The following is a 25,566-nucleotide window of genomic DNA, read 5'->3' as shown; positions in this document are numbered from 1 at the left end:
AATATTGGTCTTTACATATTCAAATTTATGTTGAGCAACTAAATTTGAGAAATAATTAAAGCAATCTCCAGTCATTCAACTTCTATTTTCAACCAGAAACAGCAAAATCACTGTTTAAACAAAGAGCAAGGAGACGGTTTGTGGTCCAAGAAGGGATTAATGGGGTGGAAATTTTTAAGTTTCTTTGTGATAGAAGTGACCAGTGTTCTAAAATGACGCTGACAGTTTTACAGTTTTCATCTTGGGGATCCATTTCTAATTTTAGTACCTAACACTCACATTACTACAATTTCAATCTTACTTTGAGAATATTGTTGAACTTCTTCTGTGTCCAATCTTCTCAACAACTGTGTTATAATGGATGAGATCTACATGAACAAACTGGACTTGAAGGGGGTAATGAAGGGCAAGGGTCGGGGGAAAGAGAGCTTAGGGGAGCGGGAGATCAAGAACAGAGAGGGAGAACAAGGAAAGAGATACCATGATAAATGAAGACCTCATGGGAATAGGAAGAAGCAAAGTGCTAGAGAGGTCCCCAGAAATCCACAAAGATACCTCCACTAGACTACTGGCAATGGTCGAGAGAAAGCCCAAACTAACCTACTCTGGTGATCAGATGGCCAAATACCCTAACTGTCGTGATAGAACTCTCATCCAATGACTGATGGAAGCAGATGCAGAAATCCACAGCCAGGCCCCAGGTGGAGCTCCAGGAGTCCAGTTGGCGAGAGAGAGGAGGGATTATATGAGCAAGAGATATTGAGACCATGATTGGAAAAAGCACAGGGACAAATAGTCAAACTAGTGGAAACAAATGAACTATGAACCAATAGCTGAGGAGCCCCCATGGAACTGGATCAGGCCCTCTGGATAAGTGAGACATCGATTAGCTTGAACAATTTAGGAGGCCCCCAGGCAGTAGGAACGGGACCTGTCCTTAGTGCATGAGCTGGCTTTTTGGAACCTAGGGCCTATGCTGAGACACTTTGCTCAGCCTAGGTGAAAGGAGGAAGGGACTGGACCTGCCTCAACTGAATCTACCAGGCTGAGCTGAATCCCCAGGGGAGTCCTTGCCTTGGAGGAGGTGGGAATGGGGGGGGGGGGTGGATTGGGGGGAGGGCAGGAGGGGGAGCAGGAGTAGGAAGGACAAGGGGATTTGTGGCTGATATGTAAGATTAAATAAATTTTTAAAAAGCTAATGTGCCTTCTCAACATTGCAAGAATTTAAAGAAAATCAAATGGATATCCAATAAAAGAAAAACATGTTCCCATGCCCATGAAGATAAAAGCCTTAGTCCACATTTGCTGAGGAAATATTCATGGAGTCAACACAGCAACCAGTCCCAATTGTAATCGTTCTGTGTACTAAGAATCCTTCTAGCTCTTCTAGGTTTAAGCTTTACTACACATGAAGTACATATTCTTTTGATTCCAGAATATTATAGAAACTGTGATATATAGCAATACCCTAATTCAAATGCCAAAAAATAAAAAGTTAAAATTAAAATACAAATAGAACCAATCTTAAAGGCACAGTTTGAAATTGAAATGAAGAATGAGACTAAAGCATGTAACATAGTGATGAGAAAATAATAAAGGCTTATTAAATGCTAGATTTCATTGTTGACCTTCAGAATAACCAATTGGTTTAACAGAGAGTTTCCTGCCTTTGTTGAATGTACACCTCATGAATCGCAAAAGCTTAAAGATTCTATCTACCAATATCCCCTCAGTGGTAAAAAGAGGCTTTCAGTATTTGAGCACTTAGGTAATGCATTAGAGGAATGAAGGTGATAGATGTTAACAAAATGAAATATGCTAACTGAAGGAAGGATTTGTAAGACCTTTCATATCAATAGTGACCACCATGAATTAAGTCACGAAAGCAGTGACATAATTGTCAGAATGTGAGACACAGTAGCTGTTCAGAGATATTTGTCAAAACTGCCAGTTCTGTAGTTTAGCTCACAGCTTTATTTAAAATGATCATTTTACAGACTAAACAGAAATACTCATTTATTACTTCTATATGTTCTATTTCCTTATATAAACTATGTTTTAAGCAAAGCAAATTATATTTCTTTGTTTTTCCTTTTCTTTCTTTTTTCATTATAGCTAGAGTTTTTGTTTGTTTGTTAGTTTGTTTGTTTTATTTTGTTTTTCTTGAACTAGTCCTTGCCTTGAGTAATGCTAATTCCCCTAGCTCAGTCTTAGCTGGAATTATAGATAGCTATGTGCCACCATTCCAAGCTGATATTGATGGCTGGCATTTGGAAATATACACAAAGCTACTTCATATTATATATAGTATTCTGCAGTATATGCCTGAAACTTCTACTCCATAGCTGAGTGTTTGTATGCAAAATAGTCTTAGAGGATACAATAAAATTCATGAAACTGGAACTTTCATTTGGTTACTAACAAATTTCAAGCAAGTCTCCTGACCTTCCATGGACTATAAGTCCTACAGAAGCAATAAAAAGGAAACCTATGGAGATATTTCTGATATAACCACAGGCCAATCCTGGGCATTTCTATGTCTTCATTAAATAAAGAAGAGAAAATCACTCCTCCATCAGGCAGCCAATCTATGAAATATTCTGCAGCAGAAGCATTCTTAGGGATCTGCAGAGATGCTGAGTGCAATGGAAGGCATCTTCCTTTTTATTGCCACTAGTGAAGCAGTGCTGGGAGTTTTAGGGAATGCATTTATTGTATGTGTGAACTGCGCAGAGCATGCCAGGAACAGGAAGCTCTCTAAGATTGGCTTCATTCTCACTGGCTTGGCAACGTCCCGGATTTGTCTCATGTGGATAATAACTTTTGACACATATACAAACTTACTCTCTATACATAAACTTACCTATGGCAAGCTATATGAATACATTAATTACCTATGGGTAACTATGAATTACCTGAGTGTCTGGTTTGCCACCAGCCTCAGCATCTTCTATTTCCTGAAGATAGCAAATTTTTCTCACTACATATTTATTTGGCTGAAGTGGAGAGCTGACAGAGTTTTTAGCTTTCTGGTAGGATTCCTGTTTGTCTCATTGTTTATTGCTGTTGCACAAGTTGTGAAGATGACCAATGATATTAAAATGCAATACAGAAACATCTCCTGGCAGGTTCACCTACAGGCAAATGAGCTACTTATTAATCATGTCTTTTTTCAGTTTGGAATGCTTTTCCTCTTTATGATAGCTGTTACTACAAGTCTCCTGTTAATCATTTCTCTTTGGAGACACAACAAGCAGATGCAATTGAATGTCTCAGAATGCCGAGACCTCAACACAGAAGCTCATATGAAAGCCATTAAAGTTTTAATTTCTTTTATCATCCTCTTTATCTTGTATTTTGCAGGTTTGGTCATAGAAATATTGTGTTTCTTTTGGCAAGAAGGAAAACTGCTGTTCTTTCTAGGTGTGATAATTATGCTCATGTATCCATGCTGTCACTCATTTATTCCAATTCTAGCAAACCACCAGCTGAAGAAAGTCTCTTTGGAGTTACTGCAGCAATTAAAGTGCTGTGACAATGGAGAGCTCAGAGGCACCTAACAGTGTGTCATGGGAAGGAATACCCTGGTATAATCTGGTGAGAAAATCCTTGAAGACCTTTTTCATACTCACTAGTCCTTACAAATAGTTTTTAGTTCAAATATAAAACACTAAATCTCCTACAACTGCTTTAACTATATCTTGGGTCTCTTTCTCTGCAGTAGGATTTTTATCCCACATTCAAGTTCAGTTGCTCAGTCAGCCTCCTGATGCTATAGCTTATTCACTCATTTTTGCCAGGAAAGAAACATTGGCCTGCAGACCCTTCTACGTAAAGACCTTTGTGAGGGTTGTCAACTTGACTGTATCTGAAATTAACCACAACCCAGAAATAGAGGACACATCTGTGATTCAGTTTTTGAGGCTGGAAGACAACAGCTTTTGATCTGGATCTTGAGGTGGGATGATATATACCTTTAATCCTGATCTTGAGGCGAGAAGGCACACCTTTAATCAAGACTATTCATCCTTTGGAAGCGCATATAAGGACAATGGAAGAAAGAATGGTTTGTTCCTTGCCTGCTTGCCTTCACCTTGTCGGCACATCCATTCCTTCATAGAACCTAGTTCCTCTGAATTTCAACATATACAGAAGACCAACTGCGAAACCAGCCTTGCGGACTGAGCAACTACTGGATGGTTGAACTTTCCACTTACAGCTAGCCATTGTTGAATGCCAGCCTGTGAGTCATTCCAACAAATTCTCATATATATGCATGTATATATGTATGTATGTATGTATGTATGTATTATGTATATTATATATAGAGAGAGAGAAAGAGAGATTCATTCCATAAGTTCTGTGACTATAGAGAACTCTGACTAACACAACCCTTTTTGTGAAAATAAGCATTCACATTGTGAAAATAAATATTCAAAAAAGACTAGAGAACTGATACCATTTCCACAGGAAGACCCAGAGGAAGGACACCAAGACAGACATCTGTGATCACCCCTGACATGTACAATGCAGAGCTGAAGAACAGAAAAGATCGCTTCTGCTGTGTGCAGTTTTATTTCTCACAAAATTACTATTGTTTTCACCATTAAATGTCAAAGTTCTTATTACTAGTGGGTGTTTGATGTAGTAGCAATTGTCGTAATAGTGGAAAAATAACTAGAGAAGCAGAGTCTGTCTGTGGAAAAAGGACTAGAGCACTGATGAAAAGAGTCTCCATACTCTTCTGGTTCAGTCTTTTGAAATGAGTCCATCCTACATCAGTTAGTGTTGAGGATAGACTCTGCTGAAAAGCACATTCAAAGAAAAGCCCATACACACACACACACACAAAAAAAAGAAACAAAATAAATAAATAAATAAATAAATAAATAAATAAATAAAGAAATAAACACTTAACATTGTATCTAACCAAAGCACAGAAGGATATTCCAAGGGTAGAACATGTGTGAAGTTTGCATATACATATACACATGCAAACACACATGCACATATGTATATAGAAACTTATACTCAATGGCATCTCTTCATTTTCGAATTTCATTATTATATACAACCTAATATATGAGGTTAAGTTTGTCTTTGACAAACTACAGAGTGTATCAGTTTTCTGAAGCCTGGATATATTTCTGTATACAAAGGCATGGTTCATTTTCTCTGGGAGGTTTCAAAATCAATACTTGTATTTTAACTAATAAGTTTAGAATGTGCACAAAGATAAGAGATGATACAAAAAGAACCAAACAAAACAAATTCAAAGACAAAAGCTCCTTTAATGTTACTAGTCAGTGGCAAATAAATTCAACAAACTGGTTCATTAGAAGTTGTATAGCTCATAGTTTGAGTATCTATGGCATGTATCCAAATTACATTAGAATTATTTTATTTCTCATATTTTAAAAATTATACGTAATTATGAGTTCTGAAGTATCTATAATAGGCACTCTTACAGGTATGTGGTAATATCTTTATCATATTGTTTAACTCAGCTTCAGTTTCCTACTGTTTCAAAATAAATAAAAATAAATACTGTGAATTGTGAACACTGAAACTTTATATACTGTATATTTTTAATGCTAACTCTGTTAGATGATTAATATACACTATTGAATAAGCAAATTACCTGACTATATCTAGGAAAAAAGAAGATGTCACTGAGGTTAGGAGTAAAACTGAAGGAACAAGAGGCATCAGGGTTGGAAAGTGGCGTGTGCAGAGAAGGTGCAGAGACAAAGAGGGAGAGTACTGCAGGGGACTGAATGTCCAGAGCGACCAAGCACAGGTGGCAGTTTCAATTACTTAAAGCCTCATTCTAATGGGAGGAATGTGGTAAATTCTTGCAGAACTGGTCATTTTTCCTGCAGAGAGTAAAGCAACATTGTAATTGTGCATACATATCTATCCTATTGTAATCTCAGAAACACTTCAACTTAGTACTTTAAAGCTATTCTGGGTATGATACCTTTCAAAACCACCTTCACATTGTATATGTGGTTTTACTTCCATAGGATGATTAGCTAATTACCCATGCATTTTAGGATCATTTATTTTGTTCTTAGTCTTACAGGTTATAGAGTTTTCTTAACAGTTGATAAGTTTTTTATACACTATTAACACTATATTATGTGTACATTGTGACTTTTTCCCGTTAGTTTGTGATGTTTCAGAAATAGTATTGTGATTTGCATAAACTTATGTATTTATTATTTTTATGATCTCTTCAGTGGCTATTTTTATTCATATTAATTTAGTTGCATTGGTGCCTGTTCCATTTGTACCAATAATTTAATTTTTGCTATAAAATAATATAGATTGCTTGAACCTGAAATTAGACAACAGAAAGGTAGAAAAGGGAAAAGGATTATAAATACTTGAAATACTTCACTAGCCATTATTAACATGTTTCCATATTAATGTTAAGATGAATAGAGGTAGATGGTGGATGATAAAAATACATAGGTATTTTGATTACATCTGTCTATAAGCTGTATATCTTTTCTCTTTGGATAATAGGAGTACAGGTGATTTGAGTTTACTTTTTTAAATGATCTATAATTTTCTAAAGATTCTAGGTAATAATTCTTGTAGCAAGAAAAACATAATTTAATAAAAATTAATATATCTGAGAAATATGTGTGATGAGCTCACTTAATGAGAGACTTGTAAGTGCTAACTGAAATGCTGATACCTTTGCAGTTCTTGTTTTTACTAAGATGTTTGTGCTGACTTACTTTTTTTTTTTCAGTTTGCTGAATTGGTCCTGAGTTTTGAGATTTTGAGTCTAGTTTATTTGAATGTTTTCTGTAGTAGTTCTTCTTTTCAGGTTGTAATGTAGATTTATTTAAAGATTTCTGCAAACTATTTGTGGTGGTATTGTGTTCCCCAAAATATTGTGCACCCTAATAAACTTATCTGGGGTACAAAGACAGCACAGCCACAATATTAAACATAGAGGATAGGCAGTGGTAGCACACGCCTTTAATCCCAGCACTTGGGAGGCAGAGCTAGGCAGAAATCCATGAGTTCAAGGATACAGCCAATCATGGTAACTCACGCCTTTAATCCCAGGGAGTGATGGTAGAAGGCAGAAAGATATATAAGGTGTAAGGACCAGGAACTAGAAGCATTTGGCTGGTTAAGCTTTTAGCTGGTTAAGCTTCAGGCTTTCAAGCAGCAGTTCAGCTGAGAGCCATTGGGATGAGGACACAGAGGCCTCCAGTCTGTGGAAACAAGACCAGCTGAGAAGTTGGCCAGGTAAGGTTAGATGTGGCTTGTTCTGGTTCTCTGATCTTCCAGTTCACCCCAATACCTGGCTCAGGTTTGATTTTATTAGTAAGAACTTTTAAGATTCCTGCTACAACTATTAGAATATTTCTTGATTTCTTTCAGCTGACTTCTTTAAAAAAACAAAAACAAAAACAAAAACAAACAAACAAAAAAAAACAGCTCAAGTCTTTTCCAGTGAGCATGTCTCTGTCATCTCCACCCCTTCCTCCCTTCCTCAGCCCTCTGTTTAAGGGAAGGTATAAAATGACTACTGTTTTGTGGTCCCACTGCAGTCCTGTTCAACAGCTAAAGTCCCTGGGCTAACGACTGCTCAGAGCAATATGATCAGAGCCCACTCCTGCCTTCTCTGAGGGTCAGTTGAGGAAATAGCATCTGTATTGTGTCTCTATTCGTGTGTGCTGGTCAGACTGGAAAAGGAGAAAAAGTCAAGACCAATCTTTGTAATGCTTCCAGATTTCTGCAATGCTTCCATGTTTCTGAACGTCACAAACAAAACTTCTGTAGCATGAATCTTAAAAGTTCTTATTAATAGCCGGGCGGTGGTGGCGCACGCCTTTAATCCCAGCACTCGGGAGGCAGAGGCAGGCGGATCTCTGTGAGTTCGAGGCCAGCCTGGGCTACCAAGTGAGTTCCAGGAAAGTTGCAAAGCTACACAGAGAAACCCTGTCTCGAAAAAACCAAAAAAAAAAAAAAGTTTTTATTAATAAAAACAAACTTGGAGCCAGGTATTGGGGGGTGAATGCTGGAAGATCAGAGAAGCAGAACAAGCCACAGCCACCTCACCTTTCCAGTTCCTCAGCTGATCCCATTTCCTCAGACTGGAAGCCTCAGAGTCCTCATCCAGAATGAATCTCAGCTGAACTGTTGCTCAAAAGCCTAAAAGCTTAACCAGCTCTAGTTCCTGGTCCTCACGCCATATATACCTTTCTGCTTTCTGCCATCACTTCCTGGGATTAAAGGCTCTTGTTACCATGTCTGGCTGTTTCCAGTGTGGCCTTGAACTCACAGAGATCCAGTCAGATCTCTGCCTCTGGAATGCTAGGATTAAAGGCATGAGTGCCACCATTTTCTGGCCTCTATATCTAGTGGCTATTCTGTTCTCTGACCCCAGATAAGTTTATTAGGGTGCACAATATTTTGGGGAACGTAATATCACCACAAATTTGCAAGGGTTAGGGTGTAAAGAAACTACCGGTCATATGTGTAAGCAAGAATAGAACCCTAACATGTTCCATTCCAACACCTTTTATATAACAGCCTAAGTCCAGGACCCATTTTCAACACATCCTAGAACCTTCACAATTGTGGTCTACTTGGCACAGACTGGGTTTCACAAGGACAGACTAGTTTCACTGTAGTGAAATGATACCCTGCTAAGTCACCAGAATCACTCTCTCTCTCTCTGTTCCTCACTTTGTTTCATCTCAAATGTGTGTGCAATGAGGAAGCCCCTCAAGCAGTCCAGAAAGTGAGAGTCATCTGACAGGAGAAAATGAGGATGACAGGTCATTTTTCTACAGTTATATGAGCAGTCCAGAGAGAGTCACCTGGAAGAGGCAGGTGAGAGGGAGAGGTCACTTCCAGAAAGTTGAATGGTCAGATCTCCTGGGAAACTGCCTGAATTCAGAAGGAACTAGAACAGAAAGCTTTGTGGTTGTTAGGTCCTTTTTCTCTCTAGTTCACAGGGACATTATTTCTTTCCTTCCTCAACATGGTACAAGTTTCCATTCCAGCCCCACACAGATTCACAGTCAGTGACAGCACTGGCTGCCAATGCTCTCAAACATGGCTGGAGCTTACTGTGTTGAGGTGCCCCCATCTCTTTACTGTAATTAAACAGAATCATGCCACTTCCTTGACAGCTAGTGAGGAGGGGACCATCAGAAAACACTCAGCCATTCTGCACTGATCCCATCTGACCAAGCATGTTACCTATATGTGCATAGTCAATTCAAATTTACAACCAAATAATACCTCAATTACTCAGCTGTTATCCTCACCTAAGACCACATTGATAGCATTATCCAATTTCTACTTAAAACTTGCACAAGTCAATATCTGCCCCACACATCCCAACAAAAACACACACTCACAAATGTCAACTCCCATCTACAAAGGATTTCAAGGTGCATATACCTATGTCTTAACTGGGGAAAGTCATTGTCAGAGCAAAGAAGGTAGAGACTGCCAGGACCTTGTAGAGCATCATGCTTCACTGAGGTTTGGGTAGTGATCAAGAGGAAGGAATAGCACAGAAAGAGTTCTGGGATTTCATACATTCCTTTACCCTGGCCCTGAGGTAACCCATAGTGGGCTAGAGAAAGAACGTTAGGGAGGGGATTGGGGAGGACCATGATGAAACATTAAAAAATGTCCAAGGAAAGAAGTTAAGAAAAACTAACTAGGGACAGTAGGACAATAAAAGCCAGGCTATGCTAGGAGGAAGTGTATGAATAAGGACTTTTGTGAAATCAGGTGCACCACACATTGGCATTAGCTCCATTATCTTTGAGGACCAGGGGAGAAATTCCTGTCACCCCCTCCCAGGCCATGATTGTTCTTTGTCTTCTAGGCTAGAGCCAGCTGCCTTTTCTGAGGCCCAAATATGGATTTGTGCCAGAAAATGGACTGTTTGACTCTAAGGAAAATGCTCATGTACACATTAGATTCCTCACCCTGTCAGATCCTTGAAGAGTACTGGAAATCTGCTGATTGCGTTAGCAGAAATGTCTAATACTGTGCAATGTGATTCCACAGAAATGTCCTACTATGTGATTCTCAACAGAGCCTCGCAGTAGACATTTTTCACCCACTGAAGGCTGGGAGTTGAAGTAACTACAGATTTACCAAGGATACTGGTTCTCTATGGGAGCATCAAGAAAATGGATTATGTTTTGGCTGCTGGACCTGGCTCCCGCTAGACCTTTATCATGATGCAGGTTTAGTGTCAAATTAAGACAACTCCCTGTTTGTAGCAGTGATCTAACTCACAGAAGAGATGGAAAGAGGAGAAAATCTTACAGGGAAAGCTTGTGTAATGCAGCTGCCTAGCTAAGGTCAAGTTGCCTCTGTGCCTAGAAAGCAGGGCTCCAGCCAGCTTGTAGGAGTCCTGCCACCATTGAGACCAGCTGCATGAGTTTGTATTTTATTTCTCTTCAGATTTCTATGATTACAAGTTCACAGGTGGTTTCTGCCTTTCAGAAACCACAAGCCCACCAATATCATATGGAGAGGAACTTCTGAGCAGTAGTAGTAATAACAGCTAACATCTATTGAGTGCATAGGTACACATCATAGCTGTATAGACATTATATTAATACTAGCCCTAAGGTGATATCATTCTATATAGTGGGTATTCGCTCCACTTATGACCTTGGGCTACCTGGCCTGATAGAGTCAGTGCTTCTTGTGACCTCTTAAAAGGGAAGATAGGGGTCTCACTTTCTCTTGGGTTGTGGAGACCAAGTCAGGCAGCATGAAGTGGTGATGTCTCAATCCCCATCTTTCCCAGATAAAGTGGAAGGACTCTGCACCTGGACCTACCTTATCCTGAACCGGTGAGTCTGTATTCCCATCGCACCCATTAATAAATTGATATGTATTCTTATGTACACCCTTTTGGTTCATGATTCAAGTGGCGCACAGTGTTTGTGGCTAACCCAGCAGCCCCTTACAGGGCAGCAGCCAATTGGCCTATCCGCTGCCTGATATGGATCTAAACTCTATCTTTTGAAAATTTCCCTGCTTCAACCAAGGTGCATCCCATCAGACGCACTAGAAGAATGCCAGTAAAATGAAACAGTTTTTGCATATTATAATGTAAAGCATATTATAGGTATACCACACAATCCTACAGGACAAGCAGTTGTTGAAAGAGCTAATCATATCTTAAAAGAAATGCTTAATAAACAGAAAGGGGGAATTAAAACCCCTAAATATAGATTGCCTAATGTAGTGGGTACCCATTCCAGCTTTGATCTGGAAGTTCCAACCCCCATTGAGGCTTCAGCAACTGTCATGCCTATAAGGCGGGGCCAAGAGAGAGACCCGAGATCAGGATGGGCCAGCGCTCTCTCTGTTCCGGGACCCTGAACGGTGGAGGTGGACTGAGCAGAGCTCCAGAGAACACCGCTGGACTGCGATACACCTTCCCCAGACCCCGCGACCTATCTATCCCTTAATTTGTAAGTTACACCATTAAATAAATCTCCTTTTAACTATATGGAGTGGCCTTAATAATTTTGTCAATAGCCTAATGCCTTATTAACTTTGAATTTTCTTAATATTAATGAGAAAGGAAGAACAGCTGTGGAGAGACATTAGACAATTAAAAACAAAACTACTGAGTTAAATCAGCTGTGTACTTTAAAGATGTGCTGACCTCAATATGGAAACCAGGATATGTGTTACATTGGGGGAGGGGTTTCATCTTTGTTTCCATAGGAGACAAAAAGCTACGATACCATCAAAATTAAGAAATATTTGATTTGAACAAGAAAAACATCTTGATAAGGAGAAATGATAGGTCATCCACCGATGTGACAATTCTACAAGTTGTAAGGAAAACTCACCAAACAAGGGTCAGGGCAGGGTTCTGCTTTTGTCTTTACAGAAAAATAGAAGTAACCATCTTCAAAAAGTCAAAAGACCTTGGACATGCAGACATCTAAGGAAGAAGAAAAAACTATCTAAAAATAAATTACCAAGCAAAGAAAAATCTGACCTAATGGTACCAATATTCTTGCAGGGTAAAATATCACTACTTAAACATTAATTTACTCTCTCAAAAGTTGTAGTCCTGACTCAATTATAATCAAAGCTGGCTTTGGAGTTGGAGCATGGTTCTCTCCTTCTCTAAATCCAATCATACTGTCAAAAGATAATTAAGAGTTTCTGTCTCATATCAGAAGAGCCACCTAGTGTGAGACAGAAAAAATCCAAAAATTTGGGAATTTTTTGAATTGTTGAAATTCTATTTCTCCCCATATTTATTCTTGACTCTTTTCAACCTTTCTTTAGATATAGTGATATCCTAAAATTTAAACTTTCCATTTTGATATTAATAATGTTTAAGTATTCAACAGTGAACAATAAAGTTTTCCTAACAGTGATCTCTGAAGTCTCAAAAAGAAACAATTCTACCTGGTCCATGATGTTGCCATTGAGCCAATAAACACCACTCAAAGATTAGCTTTGTAGTACAAATTGCTCAAGACAATTCCAAGGTGGCTGGCTGAGGCGGTCCACCATCTGACACCTATAGCCAGAACTTCAGATAAGCCTGCCCATTAGTCTGAGACTGGCTACAAATGTTACAGCTAGTCTTAATGAGATTTAACCACTGTTTTAGTTTTCTTACAGGATCTCAAAGAGATACCATCACCCCCTAGACATCAGGAAGTAATTCTAAAAAAATAACAACCCCTCTCCCAGCACATTTTATTTCCTTAGGGTTATGGATAATTGTCATCTTTTAGGAGTTGGTTGTAAGTTAATAGGGTTGGGGGGAGATCAATAAAGTTTAGACTCAGGAATCTCTTTTAAAAAGGGGGAATAGATAGAATAGGATAAGGTAGATTATTGTATCTACTTGTAATCTAATTTAGCAAACTATCAGCTTTAGATAATTTGCATTGGTGTGAATTCTTATATATTGATTCAAATGTAAAATTATATTTCTATTACTCTTTAGGATAATTTGTATATTGATACAAATTCAAAATTATATTTTAATATTGTTTATATGTTTAAAATAAACTCCTGTTTAAAATATTTTTGTATATTGATACACATGTAAATTATATTTGTCATGCTGTATATTCTACCTCTGTTCAGGATATTTTGTATATTGATATGTATTAAGGATATTGTTATCATATTGCACTATACATTTCTACCTCTGACTGAGATGTTTCATATATTGTCACAATTTGAGGTCATTGTTTTTATACTGTGCATATGTTTACAGATTATTTATTTTTATAATGTGAAACTTCAGTCTTCAGACTATTTAGGTTGATAATAATTATAGACTAAGTCACCCATGCTTGTCATACTTATAGCTTTGTTAGTTAGATTTCCTAGACATAGAGAAATATGTGTAAGATGGATAGGTAATCTTTACACACTTCATAGACCTGGAGAATATGGCATTTAAATGTTTTAATAACTTAGAATTCTGTTGATGTGAAACACGATTTCTCCTGGCAGCACCGATCTACTCCTGAGAGGATGTTGGGCATCAAAGACACTCCATATGGAATTTGTCTTCTTCTTGAAAAATATAGCCTGTTGGGCATAGAACTGTCCTTGCCTCAGCTGCTAACAGTATGCACACTGTCCATCCTGGACAAGCAGGAAACAGGAAAAGCAACTGCTGAACCTTGCCAAGACAGGGTAGAACAGTCTTTCAAAATTTCCCTGCTTCTAAAAATGGTTTGTCAGATATTCTAGGCCTGTAGCCAAAAGTAGATGCCCTGACAATTCAGAGAGTCCTTGAATGACTGTCCAGACAGCCTGGTGTTTCTGTCATTCCTTGCATTTTTTGGAAGTCACTTGCTTGCACTTCCTGCTTTTTTAGCTGAAGTTATCCTATTCCTGCCCAGCTCCCACAGCCCTGTGGCTGCTTGCACCTACGTAAATACATAGAGGCTTATATTAATTAAAACTGTTTGGCCATTAGCTCAGGATAACTACTGACTAGCTTTTACACTTAAATTAACCCATAATTCTTATATATGTTTAGCCATGTGGCTTGGTACCTTTTCCCAGTTCTGCCTTCACATCTTGCTTCTCATGGTGACAGCTGGCAGCATCTCCTGACTCAGCCCTCCTGTTCCCAGCATTCTCCTCTCTCTTTGTCCTGCCTATACTTCCTGCCTGGCTTCTGGACAATCAGCACTTTATTTATTAACCAATCAGAGCAACACATTCATAGCATACAGAGCAATATCCACAACACTTCCCCTTTACTTTTTTTTTTCAAAAAGGTAGGTTTTGTTGACCGTATCCTTTGCCCTACAAAAGCGTCTCAGTTTCAAGAGGTCCCATTGATTGATTGTTTCTCTCAGTGTCTGTGCTACTGGTGTTCTATTTAGAAAGTGGTCTCCTATGCCAATGTGTTCAAGACTACTTCCTACAGCCTACAGAATGGGAAAAGATATTTACCAATCCCACATCTGACAGAGGACTGATATCCAGAATATATAAGGAACTCAAGAAATTAGACATCAAAATGCCCAACAGTCCAATTAAGAAATGGGCTATAGAACTAAACAGAGAATTCTCAACAGAGGAAACTCAAATGGCTGAAAGACATTTAAGGAATTGCTCAACATCCCTAATCATCAGGGAAATGCAAATCAAAACAACTCTGAGATACCACCTTATGCCTGTCAGAATGGCTAAGATCAAAAACACTGAAGACACCTTATGCTGGAGAGGATGTGGAGCTAGGGGAACTCTCCTCCACTGCTGGTGGGAATGCAAGCCTGTACAACCACTTTGGAAATTAATATGGCGATTTCTTAGAAAATTGGGAATCCATCTCCCCCAAGATCCAGCTATACCACTCTTGGGCATATACCCAAGGAATGCTCAACCACACCACAAGAGCACTCGTTCAGCTATGTTCATATCAGCATTGTTTGTAATAGCCAGAACATGGAAACAACCTAGATGCCCTTCAACTGAAGAATGGATAAACAAAATGTGGTACATATACACAATGGAATACTACTCAGCAGAGAAAAACAATGACATCATGAGGTTTGCAGACAAATGGATGGACCTAGAAAAAAATCATCCTGAGTGAGGTATCCCAGACTCAGAAAGACAAACATGGTATGTACTCACTCATAACAGGATACTAGATGTGGAACAAGGATGACTGGACTGCTACTCACAACACCAGGCAGGCTACCTGGAAAACAGGACCTCAAGAAAGACACAGGGATCGCCCAATTACAGAGAAATGGAATGAGATCTACATGAACAGCCTGGACATGAGTGGGGGTAGTGAAGGGCGAGGGGCGAGGGAAAGAGAGCTTGGGTGAGTGGGAGATCCCAGCTGGATCAACAACAGAGAGGGAGAACAAGGAATAGGAGACCATGGTAAATGAAGACCACATGAGAATAGGAAGAAGCAAAGTGCTAGAGAGGCCCACAGAAATCCACAAAGATACCCCCACAACAGACTGCTGGCAATGGTCGAGAGACAGTCCGAACTGACCTACTCTGGTGATGGGATGGCCAAACACCCTAATTGTTGTGCTAGAAACCTCATCCAACTACTGAGGGATCTGGATGCAGAGATCCATGACTAGGCCCCAGGTAGATCTCTGGGAGTCCAATTAGGGAGAATGAGGAGGGTTTATATGAGAGAGAATTGTTGAGACCAAAGTCGGATAAAGCACAGAGACAAACAGCCAAACAAACGGAAACACATGAAATATGAACCAATGGCTGAGGGGTCACCAACTGGATCAGGCCCTCTGAGTGGGTGAGACAGTTGATTGGCCTGATCTGTTTGGGAGGCATCCAGGCAGTGGCACCGGGTCCTGTGCTCATTGCATGAGTCGGCTGTTTGAAACCTGGGGCCTATGCAGGGTCGCTTGGCTCAGCCTGGGAGGAGGGGACTGGACCTACCTGGACTGAGTCCACCAGGTTGATCTCAGTCTGTGGGGAAGTCTTTGCCCTTGAGGAGATTGGAATGGGGGGCGGGCTAGGGGGAAGGTGAGGGGGGTGGGAGGGGGGAGAACAAGGGAATCTGTGGCTGATATGTAGAACTTAATTGTATTGCAAAATAAAAATTTTTAAAAAAGGGAGATTTTAACTTTAACATAGTAAAATTACATATAACAAAACAATTATCAAGCAAGAATTACAGTTACAATACCTAGTCTATTTATAATATCTAGTCTATTTGTATTTGGCAAAATTAAAGAAGATATCCTATCTATCCTATATTTGTGAGTCTGAGGTTTCATATCTAACTTATCTTTTATTATAACTAAGGGAATTGTAACTATCTAGTCTTTTTGAGAGCTGTCCCCATTACTCACCTGTCATGTGGTCACATGGGCAGGGAAGAGATGCCCTTCCCTGCCCCACCCGTCAATGACTGAGGCAGGTGGGAGATCTGGTCCTGAGGTCATAACAGCAGGAAAGCTGGCCAAACCCCTCATCAGCTGCAGCATTTGGGAGACATGCTTGGGCAAACAGCAGAGCTGACCCTAAAGGTGTAGCTGTGGGAGATCTGGCTCTGAGGGCATGAAATCAGGAGAACTGGCTGCAAGGGTTGAACTTGACAGGGCAATGCAGGAGAACTCACTCTAGTGATGAGAACAAGGGAGAGCTAGTGGGCTGTCCAGCCCTGCAACTACTCAGGCGCAGAACCAGGGTTATGAGTTAGCCCACCCCAACTGTGATCTGCTGGAGCATATGAAGGGACAGGTCCTGAAGACCCAAACCTGCAGGCTTTCCATAACACAAGTTAATAGCAGGATAACCAAGAAGAGTTCCAGTGAGGGTCCTGCATGGATAGTGTAGCAGAAACCAGAGGCCTTGAACCAGACCAATGACTCTTAGCAATGAACACTTTCAAGCAAAGATATATGGATAAAAAGATTTACTGTGTGACTCACTATGTTACATTACAGCTTTCATGATGAGATTAACTTTTTCCTTCTCTCTTTTTTTTTCTCTTAAATATCATTTTATTTTATTTTATGGGGGAGGTTGTAAAGGCAGAGAGTGGATACAAAGGAAGGGGGAAATGGAATGGGATGCATGATGTAAAAGACACAAAGAATAAATAAAAAGGAGAAAAAAGTATAAAAATTTTTGAAAAGAATAGCGAGTATAAGCAAGGGCTGGGGATTCTAACCGTAGCCCACAGTCAGACTCCAGCAAAGCCCCCACCCCATACCATGTGGCCAGGTTGGGCAGACACAGCCAAATGCATCAATCAGGAGCCCATATGGCACCAGGCAGTTGGGCACTATAATGGTCTCTTTGTTATGAGGAAGCATGACCCAGCTCAGCATCATGGTGACCTGAGTGGGACAAAGAGACTCACACACAGCCCTGGGGCTGTCCACCCCAGGCTCCGAGAAGAAAACAGACCCACATGGTACCTTGCAGCACCAACCAGATGGACACTATTAAAGTGAGCAGATTATGGGATGGTGTTTTATGGGAGAGACAGACAGACAGAATGGTTCAGTTCCTGCGGAAAAGGCTTATCTAAAGAGATGAGAGAGAGAGGAAGGGTGTGGGCTGAGATGGTGAGGGAGCTTACTTCTTGACCAGCGACAGCACACAAGAAAGCAAGCCCTGCACTTTGTCTGGGCGGCACATCGAAGATGACCCTCTTGATGAAAGCACGGGTGAGCTAACCCGGAGAATACGAGCATGGGAGACTTAGCCCCACCCCTCATCTGCTACCTGGGGGCATGGGATGGGGAGAGATGTCCTTTTCCCATCCCCACCCATCAATGCCTAAGGCAGGTAGGAGAGCTGACCCTGAAGGAACAATGGGAAAACTGTCCCCGCCCCACTCCCAAAAGCTGCAATACTTGGGAGAGCAGGCCCCACACCTCGCTAGGGGCAGCCCAATAGAACCAACCCTGTTAGAGAAGGTGTGAGTGAGCAAGCCCCAAAGTTGTAAGCATGAGAGAACTGACCCCATTTCTCATCTGTCTTGAGGCAGCAAGGAGGGGGGGTGTGAAGTTGCCCTCCCCACCCACCCACGCAGCCAGCAATGTCTGAGGCAGATGGGAGAGCTGGCCCTGTGGTCATAAGAGCCAGAGAGCCGTCCCTGACCCCCACCAGCTGCAACACTTGACAGAGCAGGCCCCGCACCTCACTAGGGCAGCACAATAGAACCAACCATGTTAGGGCAGGTGTGGGTGAGCCCGCTCCAAAGTCATGAACATGGGAGAGCTGTCCCCATTTCTTATCCGTCTTATAGTGGCATAGGCAAGGGAAACATGCCCTCCCCTAACCCATCAATGCCTGAGGCAGATAGAAGAGCTGGCCCTGTGGTCATAAGTGTGGGTGCGCCAACCCTAAAGTTGTAAGCATGGGAGAGCTGTCCTTATTTCTCATCTGGGAGATCAATCCTACAGTTTCCAGGCCCAGAACCAGGGTTATGATTTGGCCTTCCTCAACATCTACTCCATCTATGATCTATTAGAGCACATGAAAGGACTGACCCACAAACCCAAAGCTGCAGGATCTCCACAACACAGGGCAAAAACAGGATATCCAGGAAGAGTTCTAGTGAGGGACCGACATTGATAGTGTAGTAGAAACCAGAGGCTTCGAACTAGACCAATGACTCTTTGCAATGAACACTTTCAAGTAAAGATAAATATGGACAAAGGGGTTTATGGCATGACTCATGGTGTCAAACTGCAGTTTCCATGACGAGATTTTTTATTTTTTTCCCTTTTTAATTTTTTTATTTATTTCCTTTTTTCTCTTAAATTTTATTTGGCGGGGCAGGTGCAGGTGAAAGGCAGGTGTAAAGGGACAGGGAAATGAGTAGGATCAAGATACATGATGTAACATAGAATAAATAAAAAGGAAAAAAAGAACTAAGAATATTCAACACATCCTTTTCACAAGATGAGGACGAATCAGATTGTTATGGGAGAAAAAAATTCTCTTACAGAAGACCAATGTGGAAAAAAAGGTATAGAACATGTTTACAAAGTAGAATAAACATACCATAGAATAGATTGTGTAAAGATTATATGAGAACAACTTAATCAGGTACTTAATTGTGGTCTACAATTATGGTGGTAATGACAAAAATAAATTCCTAGAAGTACTAAAGTCCAAATACAACCCAATGGAACATACTAGGAAAGAGTGGAATATTATAAAAAGTCTTATAGTCATGAAACACAATCATTCATTCTAGGAAACATGTATTCATGTTGCTCCACACTAGAAACCCCACAGTGCATTCCTTGGCTACTTCTATTATACTAACCTTAATGATATTAATAAGAACAAAGGATGTTAAGCCATCTATTCAAAGTCTTTGATTAAATCTGAGTTCTTTGACTCTGGGATAATCTCATGGTATGAGGAGACATGGAGTGAACCTTGTGGTATTTCTTTGTTCTTGTTGTAGTGTTCAAAGCCATTACACAATTGATCAGAAATGACTTATTATCCAAGCTTATCTTAATATCATATATATAGGGATATATATCATAATAGATGGAGTCTTTGCCATAGCAACAGAATTATTGAACATCTTCATTTGGGGTTAAATTAATTAAGCTACATACAATCTAATTAGAGTCTTTAGAACTACTGCTAGTATACAGACACCCTCCATGCACACGTATCTACCCCTCAACACAAACTGAACAAAATTACATGCAATTTCACAGTCAGTAGAACCAGTCAGAAATGAAAATACTATATGGATTTAAATTATTTTATCTGCCTGAATTTCTTAAAGAGTGCATTTTTAACAATGCTATCCATGTTACAAATTGTACCTTTTAGAAATGACACTATAAAGCTCCTCCACACCCCATCCTGCTGGGCTAAAATCCCAAAGAGAAGTAAGATGTGCAGGACATCCTAGTGTGAAAGATACAAGATGTAGTGGACACCCAGTTAGAGTTCAAAGGCATCATTCGTTTTACTTTTCCTTATTGAGGAAGCTGCCTTGCTCTCTACAGCATAGACTTGGGAAAAGCTCCAGAGCCTCTTCCATGATTTTGTTTGTCATGCTCACAGTAACCTTGCTGATCCCGAGCTCAGCTCAGAGCCCAGATAACAGGATGAGAACATGGATGTTGGGGCTGTGAAGGGGGGAATGGAAGGATGAGAACATGGATGTGGGGGCTGTGAGGGGAGAATAGAAGGATGAGAACATGGATGTGGGGGCTGTGAGGGGAGAATGGAAGGCAACAATGAGAGGAAAGACTATCCTGATGAGTTCATCCCACAAGAGTAAAAACCTGGTGCAAGGGAATCACCCAGACATCTACAAGGATGACCCCAGCTAAGACTCCTAGCAAGAGCAGATACATACGTGTCCTGAACTGGCCCCAGCTAAGACTCCTAGCAATAGCAGATACATACATGTCCTGAACTGGCCATCTCCTGTGACCAGATTGGTGCCTATCCAAATTGTCATCAGAGAGGCTTCATCCAGCAACTGATGGAAACAGATGCAGATCCACAGTCAAATGTTAGGCAGAGTTTTGGAAATCCTACAGAAGAGGGGTAGAAAGGATTGTAGGAACCAGAAGTGTCAAGGACACCACAAGAAAACTCACAAAATCAACTAACCTGGTATTTGCTCTGCCCATGACCTTGGGCTATAGGGCCCGAAGGAGGCGGTACTTCTTGCGGTTGTATATGACTTCTTATAAGGAAAGGGGGAAGGGTCACATGGCCTTCTCCCTGCTCCTGCCTGCAAGGTAGATTCGCTCCCAGTCAGATCAGAGGACTACTTCAGGTGACTACTCCATTCTGACATGAATATGTCCTGGTTATTTGTTTCATTTAGAAATTAATCATGACATAAAGAGATATGATTTTGTGTCCAGTTGACAAGGAGTAGACTTGTGGTGGCTATTCTTGGTTTTCAACTTGACTACATCTGGAACTAACTAAAACCCAAACATGGAAGGCACACTTGTGAGGTATTTTTACTTAATTTAAAGTGGGAAGATCCACTTCTAATCCAGATCTTTGAGACATCTTTAATCTAGATCATTTGAGCTAGGAAAACCCACCTCTAATGTGAGCCACACCTTCCTCTTTTGGAAGCCTACATAAGGATATGGAAGAAGGAAGCTTTTGGTCTTTGCCTGATTATTCTCACCTTGCCAGTAAGTCCATTTTTAATTGGCACTACAGGCTACTTTTTTAGGATTCCAGCTGCAAGACCAGCTGAGACATTCATCCTCATAGACTGAGTAACTACTTTATGCTTGGACTTTTTGTTCACAGCTAGCCACTGTTGGATTAGCTATACCAAATCCTGTAAGCCATTCTAATAAATCCCCTTTATACATAGAAAGAGAGAGACTCATTCTATACTCTGATACTCTACAGAACCCTGACTAATACATGACCACAGAACCCTCTTTGCTAAAATACCAGCTACCAGGCAAGATATGTATACTGATATAATAGTACCAGATATGGGGTAACCAATTACTTTCTGATTGGAATGATGCCTACTTCACCAAAGGAAATTAATGCTTGGGACCACACATCTGTTTCAAAATGTGGCCTGAGCTGTAGAGTATAATCTGCTGTTATTGATTTGATAAATGTGTTGTCAAATTGCCTTCTAATTTTGTTTATACCAATAGAGATGAGTGTCTCTTAACTTTGATCAGAAAAGTTTCCTTTTGCAGTGGGTAACAGCTAATGCAGGCTTGTAGCTGATAAATGTACTAAGAAAAAGTGACTGTGAGGGCCTACTTCTAAATGAACTATCTTTGCCATCTCCCCAACTAAGGCTCAGGGAACTTTCAGAAGAGGTAGGAAGATTTTAAGAGCAAACTGATGGACAAGAATGCTGTGAAAGAGTTTTATGGATGTGATATGGTTATTGCATTCATGGATTCTAAGCAGCTATGGTTATCAACACAAAGCCTACATAAGATTAAGCCAGTCCAAATGTCAGTACTAATAGCAGTATTAATAGCAGAGGAACACTTCTGAACATATGCCTGAGGAGCTATGGGGTGAAGGAGGCAGCCTCATTCTTCTTTAGGGCTATGGCCACTGGCAGTTTACATATACTCTAGTGGATGGCCCCACACCAATGCATGTTTGGGGGCACTATTTGGACTTAATGGGTCATTAAATAAAAGAACAAGATGTGAGGTTAGATAGGGGCATGTTGAATGGGAGCCTACAGGAGTTGAGGGGGTAGAAATTCCATTGTGTATATATATGAAATTCTCCAAGAATACCCTCTTTTGAAGTGAAGACTCAACAAAATTAAATCAGTTTTTTGTAGTGTTTATGGTCATGACAATTTTATATACTATTTTTATTAATATCTTTAAACTGTTTATAAACAAATTATGATTTTTTCCTTTTTGTTTTCCATTTTTCTTCTTGATTTTGTGGTGATAGGATATCTTTTATTCAAAGGAGTTGTGTGGTTATGTTACTTAGCCTTAAACCTGTAGGTCAAGTGATGCCCCTGTATCAGTATCAAAGGATCTTGGGGCTACGGGCCTATGCCACCATGCCCAGCTCATGATGATCCAATATTGAGAAAGAAATGCAAAATTGATTTTTGTTGTTTTGAATCCTCTCAGTATATCTGACACTCCTCCTACTCCACAATTCAATCTATTTAATGCAAAATAGACTCAGGAGGGGAAATAAAACTCATGAAACAGAATCTTTCATTTGCTTATTAACAAATGGCAAGGAGGAATTTTAGAACACAGACATTCATGTAGACAGGCTAGGCTTTATAGAAGCAAGCAGAGGGAACTCAGGGGAGACAATTGTGATCCCATCACAATACATTCTTGAAACAATTTGAAATCTTTATTTATGAAAAAAATAAAATCAGCATAAAAACTCCATCAAGCAGCCAGTCTACGAAATATTCAATAGCAGGTAATCTCCAATAGCTGCAGTAGGCACAATTTTAGGAATTGGTGGAGATGCTGAGTGCAGCAGAAGGCATCCTCCTTTTTATTTCAACTACTGAGTCAGTGCTGGGAATTCTAGGGGATGTATTTATTGGATTTGTGAATTGCAATGACTATATCAAGAATAAGAAATTGTCTAAGATTGGCTTCATTATCTCCGGCTTGACAATTTCCAGGATCTGTCTTGTGTTGCTATTAATTATAGATGCATATGCAAAGTTATTTTCAGGACAGTTGCCTTCTTTTGTCAATCTAACTGAACACATCAGTTATCTATGGCTCATTATCAACAACTTGAGTGTCTTGTTTGCCACCAGCCTCAGTGTCTTCTATTTTCTAAAGATAGCAAATTTTTCCCACCATATGTTCCTCTGGTTGAAGAGGAGAATTAATGTGGTCTTTATCTTCCTGATAGGATGCTTGCTTATAACATGGTTACTTTCTTTTCCACTACTTGGGAAGTTGATTCAAGATGACAAAAGAAACACATCCCAACAGGTCCCCATTAAGAAAAGTGAGTTAATTATTGACTATGTTTTTGTGAATGCGGGAGTCATTTTCTATTTTATGGTGGCACTAACTGCAAGCTTCCTGTTAATTATTTCGCTTTGGAGACACAGCAGGAGGATGCAATCACATGTCTCAGGATTCAGAGACCTCAACACAGAAGCTCATGTGAAAGCCATGAAAATTTTAATTTCTTTTATCATCCTTTATATATTGTATTTCATAGGTATTGCCATAGATCTATCGTGTTTGTTTATTCCAGAAAACAAACTGCTATTTATTTTTGGTTTAACAATTGCATGCATGTATCCTTGCTGTCACTCCTTAATCCTAATTCTAACAAACAGCCAACTGAAACAATCCTCTGTGAGGGTATTGCAAAGATTAAAGCGCTGTGAGAAAGGAAGAGATCTCAGAGCCAGAGCCACATGATAGTCTGGAAGAAAAGAAAAATGAATGGTCTGCAATAATCCAGTAAAAAAAAACCTTAAAGACCATTTTTATTTGCACTGTGTTTTTGTGCTGATTTTTAACACTATTATTAAACATTATTGGAGTCTTCTGAAATGTTCTACTGCCTCTTAAGGAACCTCTCTCTCTGGAAAGATTTATTTCAGTGTGAAAAGTCATTTGCTCATTGAGTCTCTAGAGTCTGCAACTACTTCCCACACACACTAGAGCAAAAGTATTGATTATAGACTAGTCCATGCTTAAAAAAATCAAAAAACCTTGAGGTGAGCCTAACTAGTGGAATAAGGCTTTGTTGTGATTTACTTGGCTTCTCTGGATGGTTGACACTCTTCCATAGGAAGACCAAAGGTAAAGGAAACCAAGACAGACAGATGTGATTGCTCTTGACATTTAAAAAATGGAACTGAAGAACAGAAAGAAATGTTTCTTTTGTGTGCAAGTTTATTTCTTACAAACTTACTATGATTTTTACCCACTAAATCCTGAAGGTCATGTTACTGGATGCCTGATGCAGTAGCAATGGTCACAACAGCAGATCTGGCTATTTGAAAATTAACTAGAGAAACAGGGTGGAAGAAAAGGCTCTATATTATCTGAGAAAGAAAGGCTCAAAGCACTGATGTAAGTAGTGTCCATACTCTACAAATACAGTGATCTGAAATGAAGTGGTTGTAGGTCAATTAGAAGTGAGGATAGATTCTGCTGAAGAGCACTGTCAAAAGACCTAACAGTGTCTGACCAAAGCACAAAGGAATAAACAAGTGAGAGAACCTGTGTGAGGTGTGCAATGTTCCGCCTTGGGGTTTCCCACACATACACACTCAATAAACAAGGGAAAAAATCTGTGTGAGGTACGCAATGTTCCGCCTTGGGGTTTCCCACACATACACACTCAATAAACAAGGGAAAGAATCTGAGTGAGGCATGCAATGTTCTGCCTTGGGGTTTCCCACACATACACACTCACACAAAGATATTCGCCCACACACATACATACATTCATATGCTCATGCACATGCAGAGACTCAACGCACACATACACACATATTCACTCATGGAAATGTACATTCACAAATACATTTAACCTGTTGATTCTGAAGCTGAATCTTTTCTGTTCAATGTGATAGATGAATGTCTTATTTTGAAAACTTACAGAAGTTCATCATTCTTATATTTATGGTCTGATGCCTAGTTATTTCTATATATAAAGGCTTGGCTCTTTTTATGTGAATTTTCCAAATCAATACTTTTGTATTTTTTTTTCTGTTTTTTTTTTTTTAATTTTTATTTTGCAATACAATTCAGTTCTACATATCAGCCACAGATTCCCTTGTTCTCCCCCCTCCCGCCCCCCTCACCTTCCCCCCAGCCCGCCCCCCATTCCAATCTCCTCCAGGGCAAAGCCTTCCCCACAGACTGAGATCAACCTGGTGGACTCAGTCCAGGTAGGTCCAGTCCCCTCCTCCCATGCTGAGCCAAGGGACCCTGCATAGGCCCCAGGTTTCAAACAGCCAACTCATGCAATGAGCACAGGACCCGGTCCCACTGCCTGGATGCCTCCCAAACAGATCAGGCCAATCAACTGTCTCACCCACTCAGAGGGCCTGATCCAGTTGGT

At 40.1% G+C, this 25,566-nt stretch overlaps 2 protein-coding genes across 2 annotated transcripts; both read left to right on the top strand.

The window, feature by feature from the left end:
* Window positions 1–2,633: 2,633 nt before the first annotated feature.
* LOC131906532 (taste receptor type 2 member 104-like) lies at window positions 2,634–3,560 on the top strand. The gene has a single exon (XM_059257149.1). The coding sequence runs from the start codon at window positions 2,634–2,636 to the stop codon at window positions 3,558–3,560; it is 927 nt and encodes a 308-aa protein (XP_059113132.1).
* Window positions 3,561–22,982: 19,422 nt separating this feature from the next.
* Window positions 22,983–23,909, top strand: LOC131906531 (taste receptor type 2 member 114-like). Its single transcript, XM_059257148.1, has one exon. The coding sequence runs from the start codon at window positions 22,983–22,985 to the stop codon at window positions 23,907–23,909; it is 927 nt and encodes a 308-aa protein (XP_059113131.1).
* The last annotated feature ends 1,657 nt before the right edge of the window (window positions 23,910–25,566 follow it).

This window comes from Peromyscus eremicus, chromosome 3 (genome assembly GCF_949786415.1).
Source record: "Peromyscus eremicus chromosome 3, PerEre_H2_v1, whole genome shotgun sequence".
NCBI classification, from domain to species: domain Eukaryota; kingdom Metazoa; phylum Chordata; class Mammalia; order Rodentia; family Cricetidae; genus Peromyscus; species Peromyscus eremicus.
Note: the sequence above shows the minus strand (reverse complement) of the source record. Positions and strands in the feature narration are given on the sequence as shown.

Excerpts from the sequence above, each read along its gene's own strand:
- LOC131906532 (XM_059257149.1), top strand. The coding sequence starts at position 2,634 with ATGCTGAGTGCAATGGAAGGCATCTTCCTTTTTATTGCCACTAGTGAA.
- LOC131906531 (XM_059257148.1), top strand. The coding sequence starts at position 22,983 with ATGCTGAGTGCAGCAGAAGGCATCCTCCTTTTTATTTCAACTACTGAG.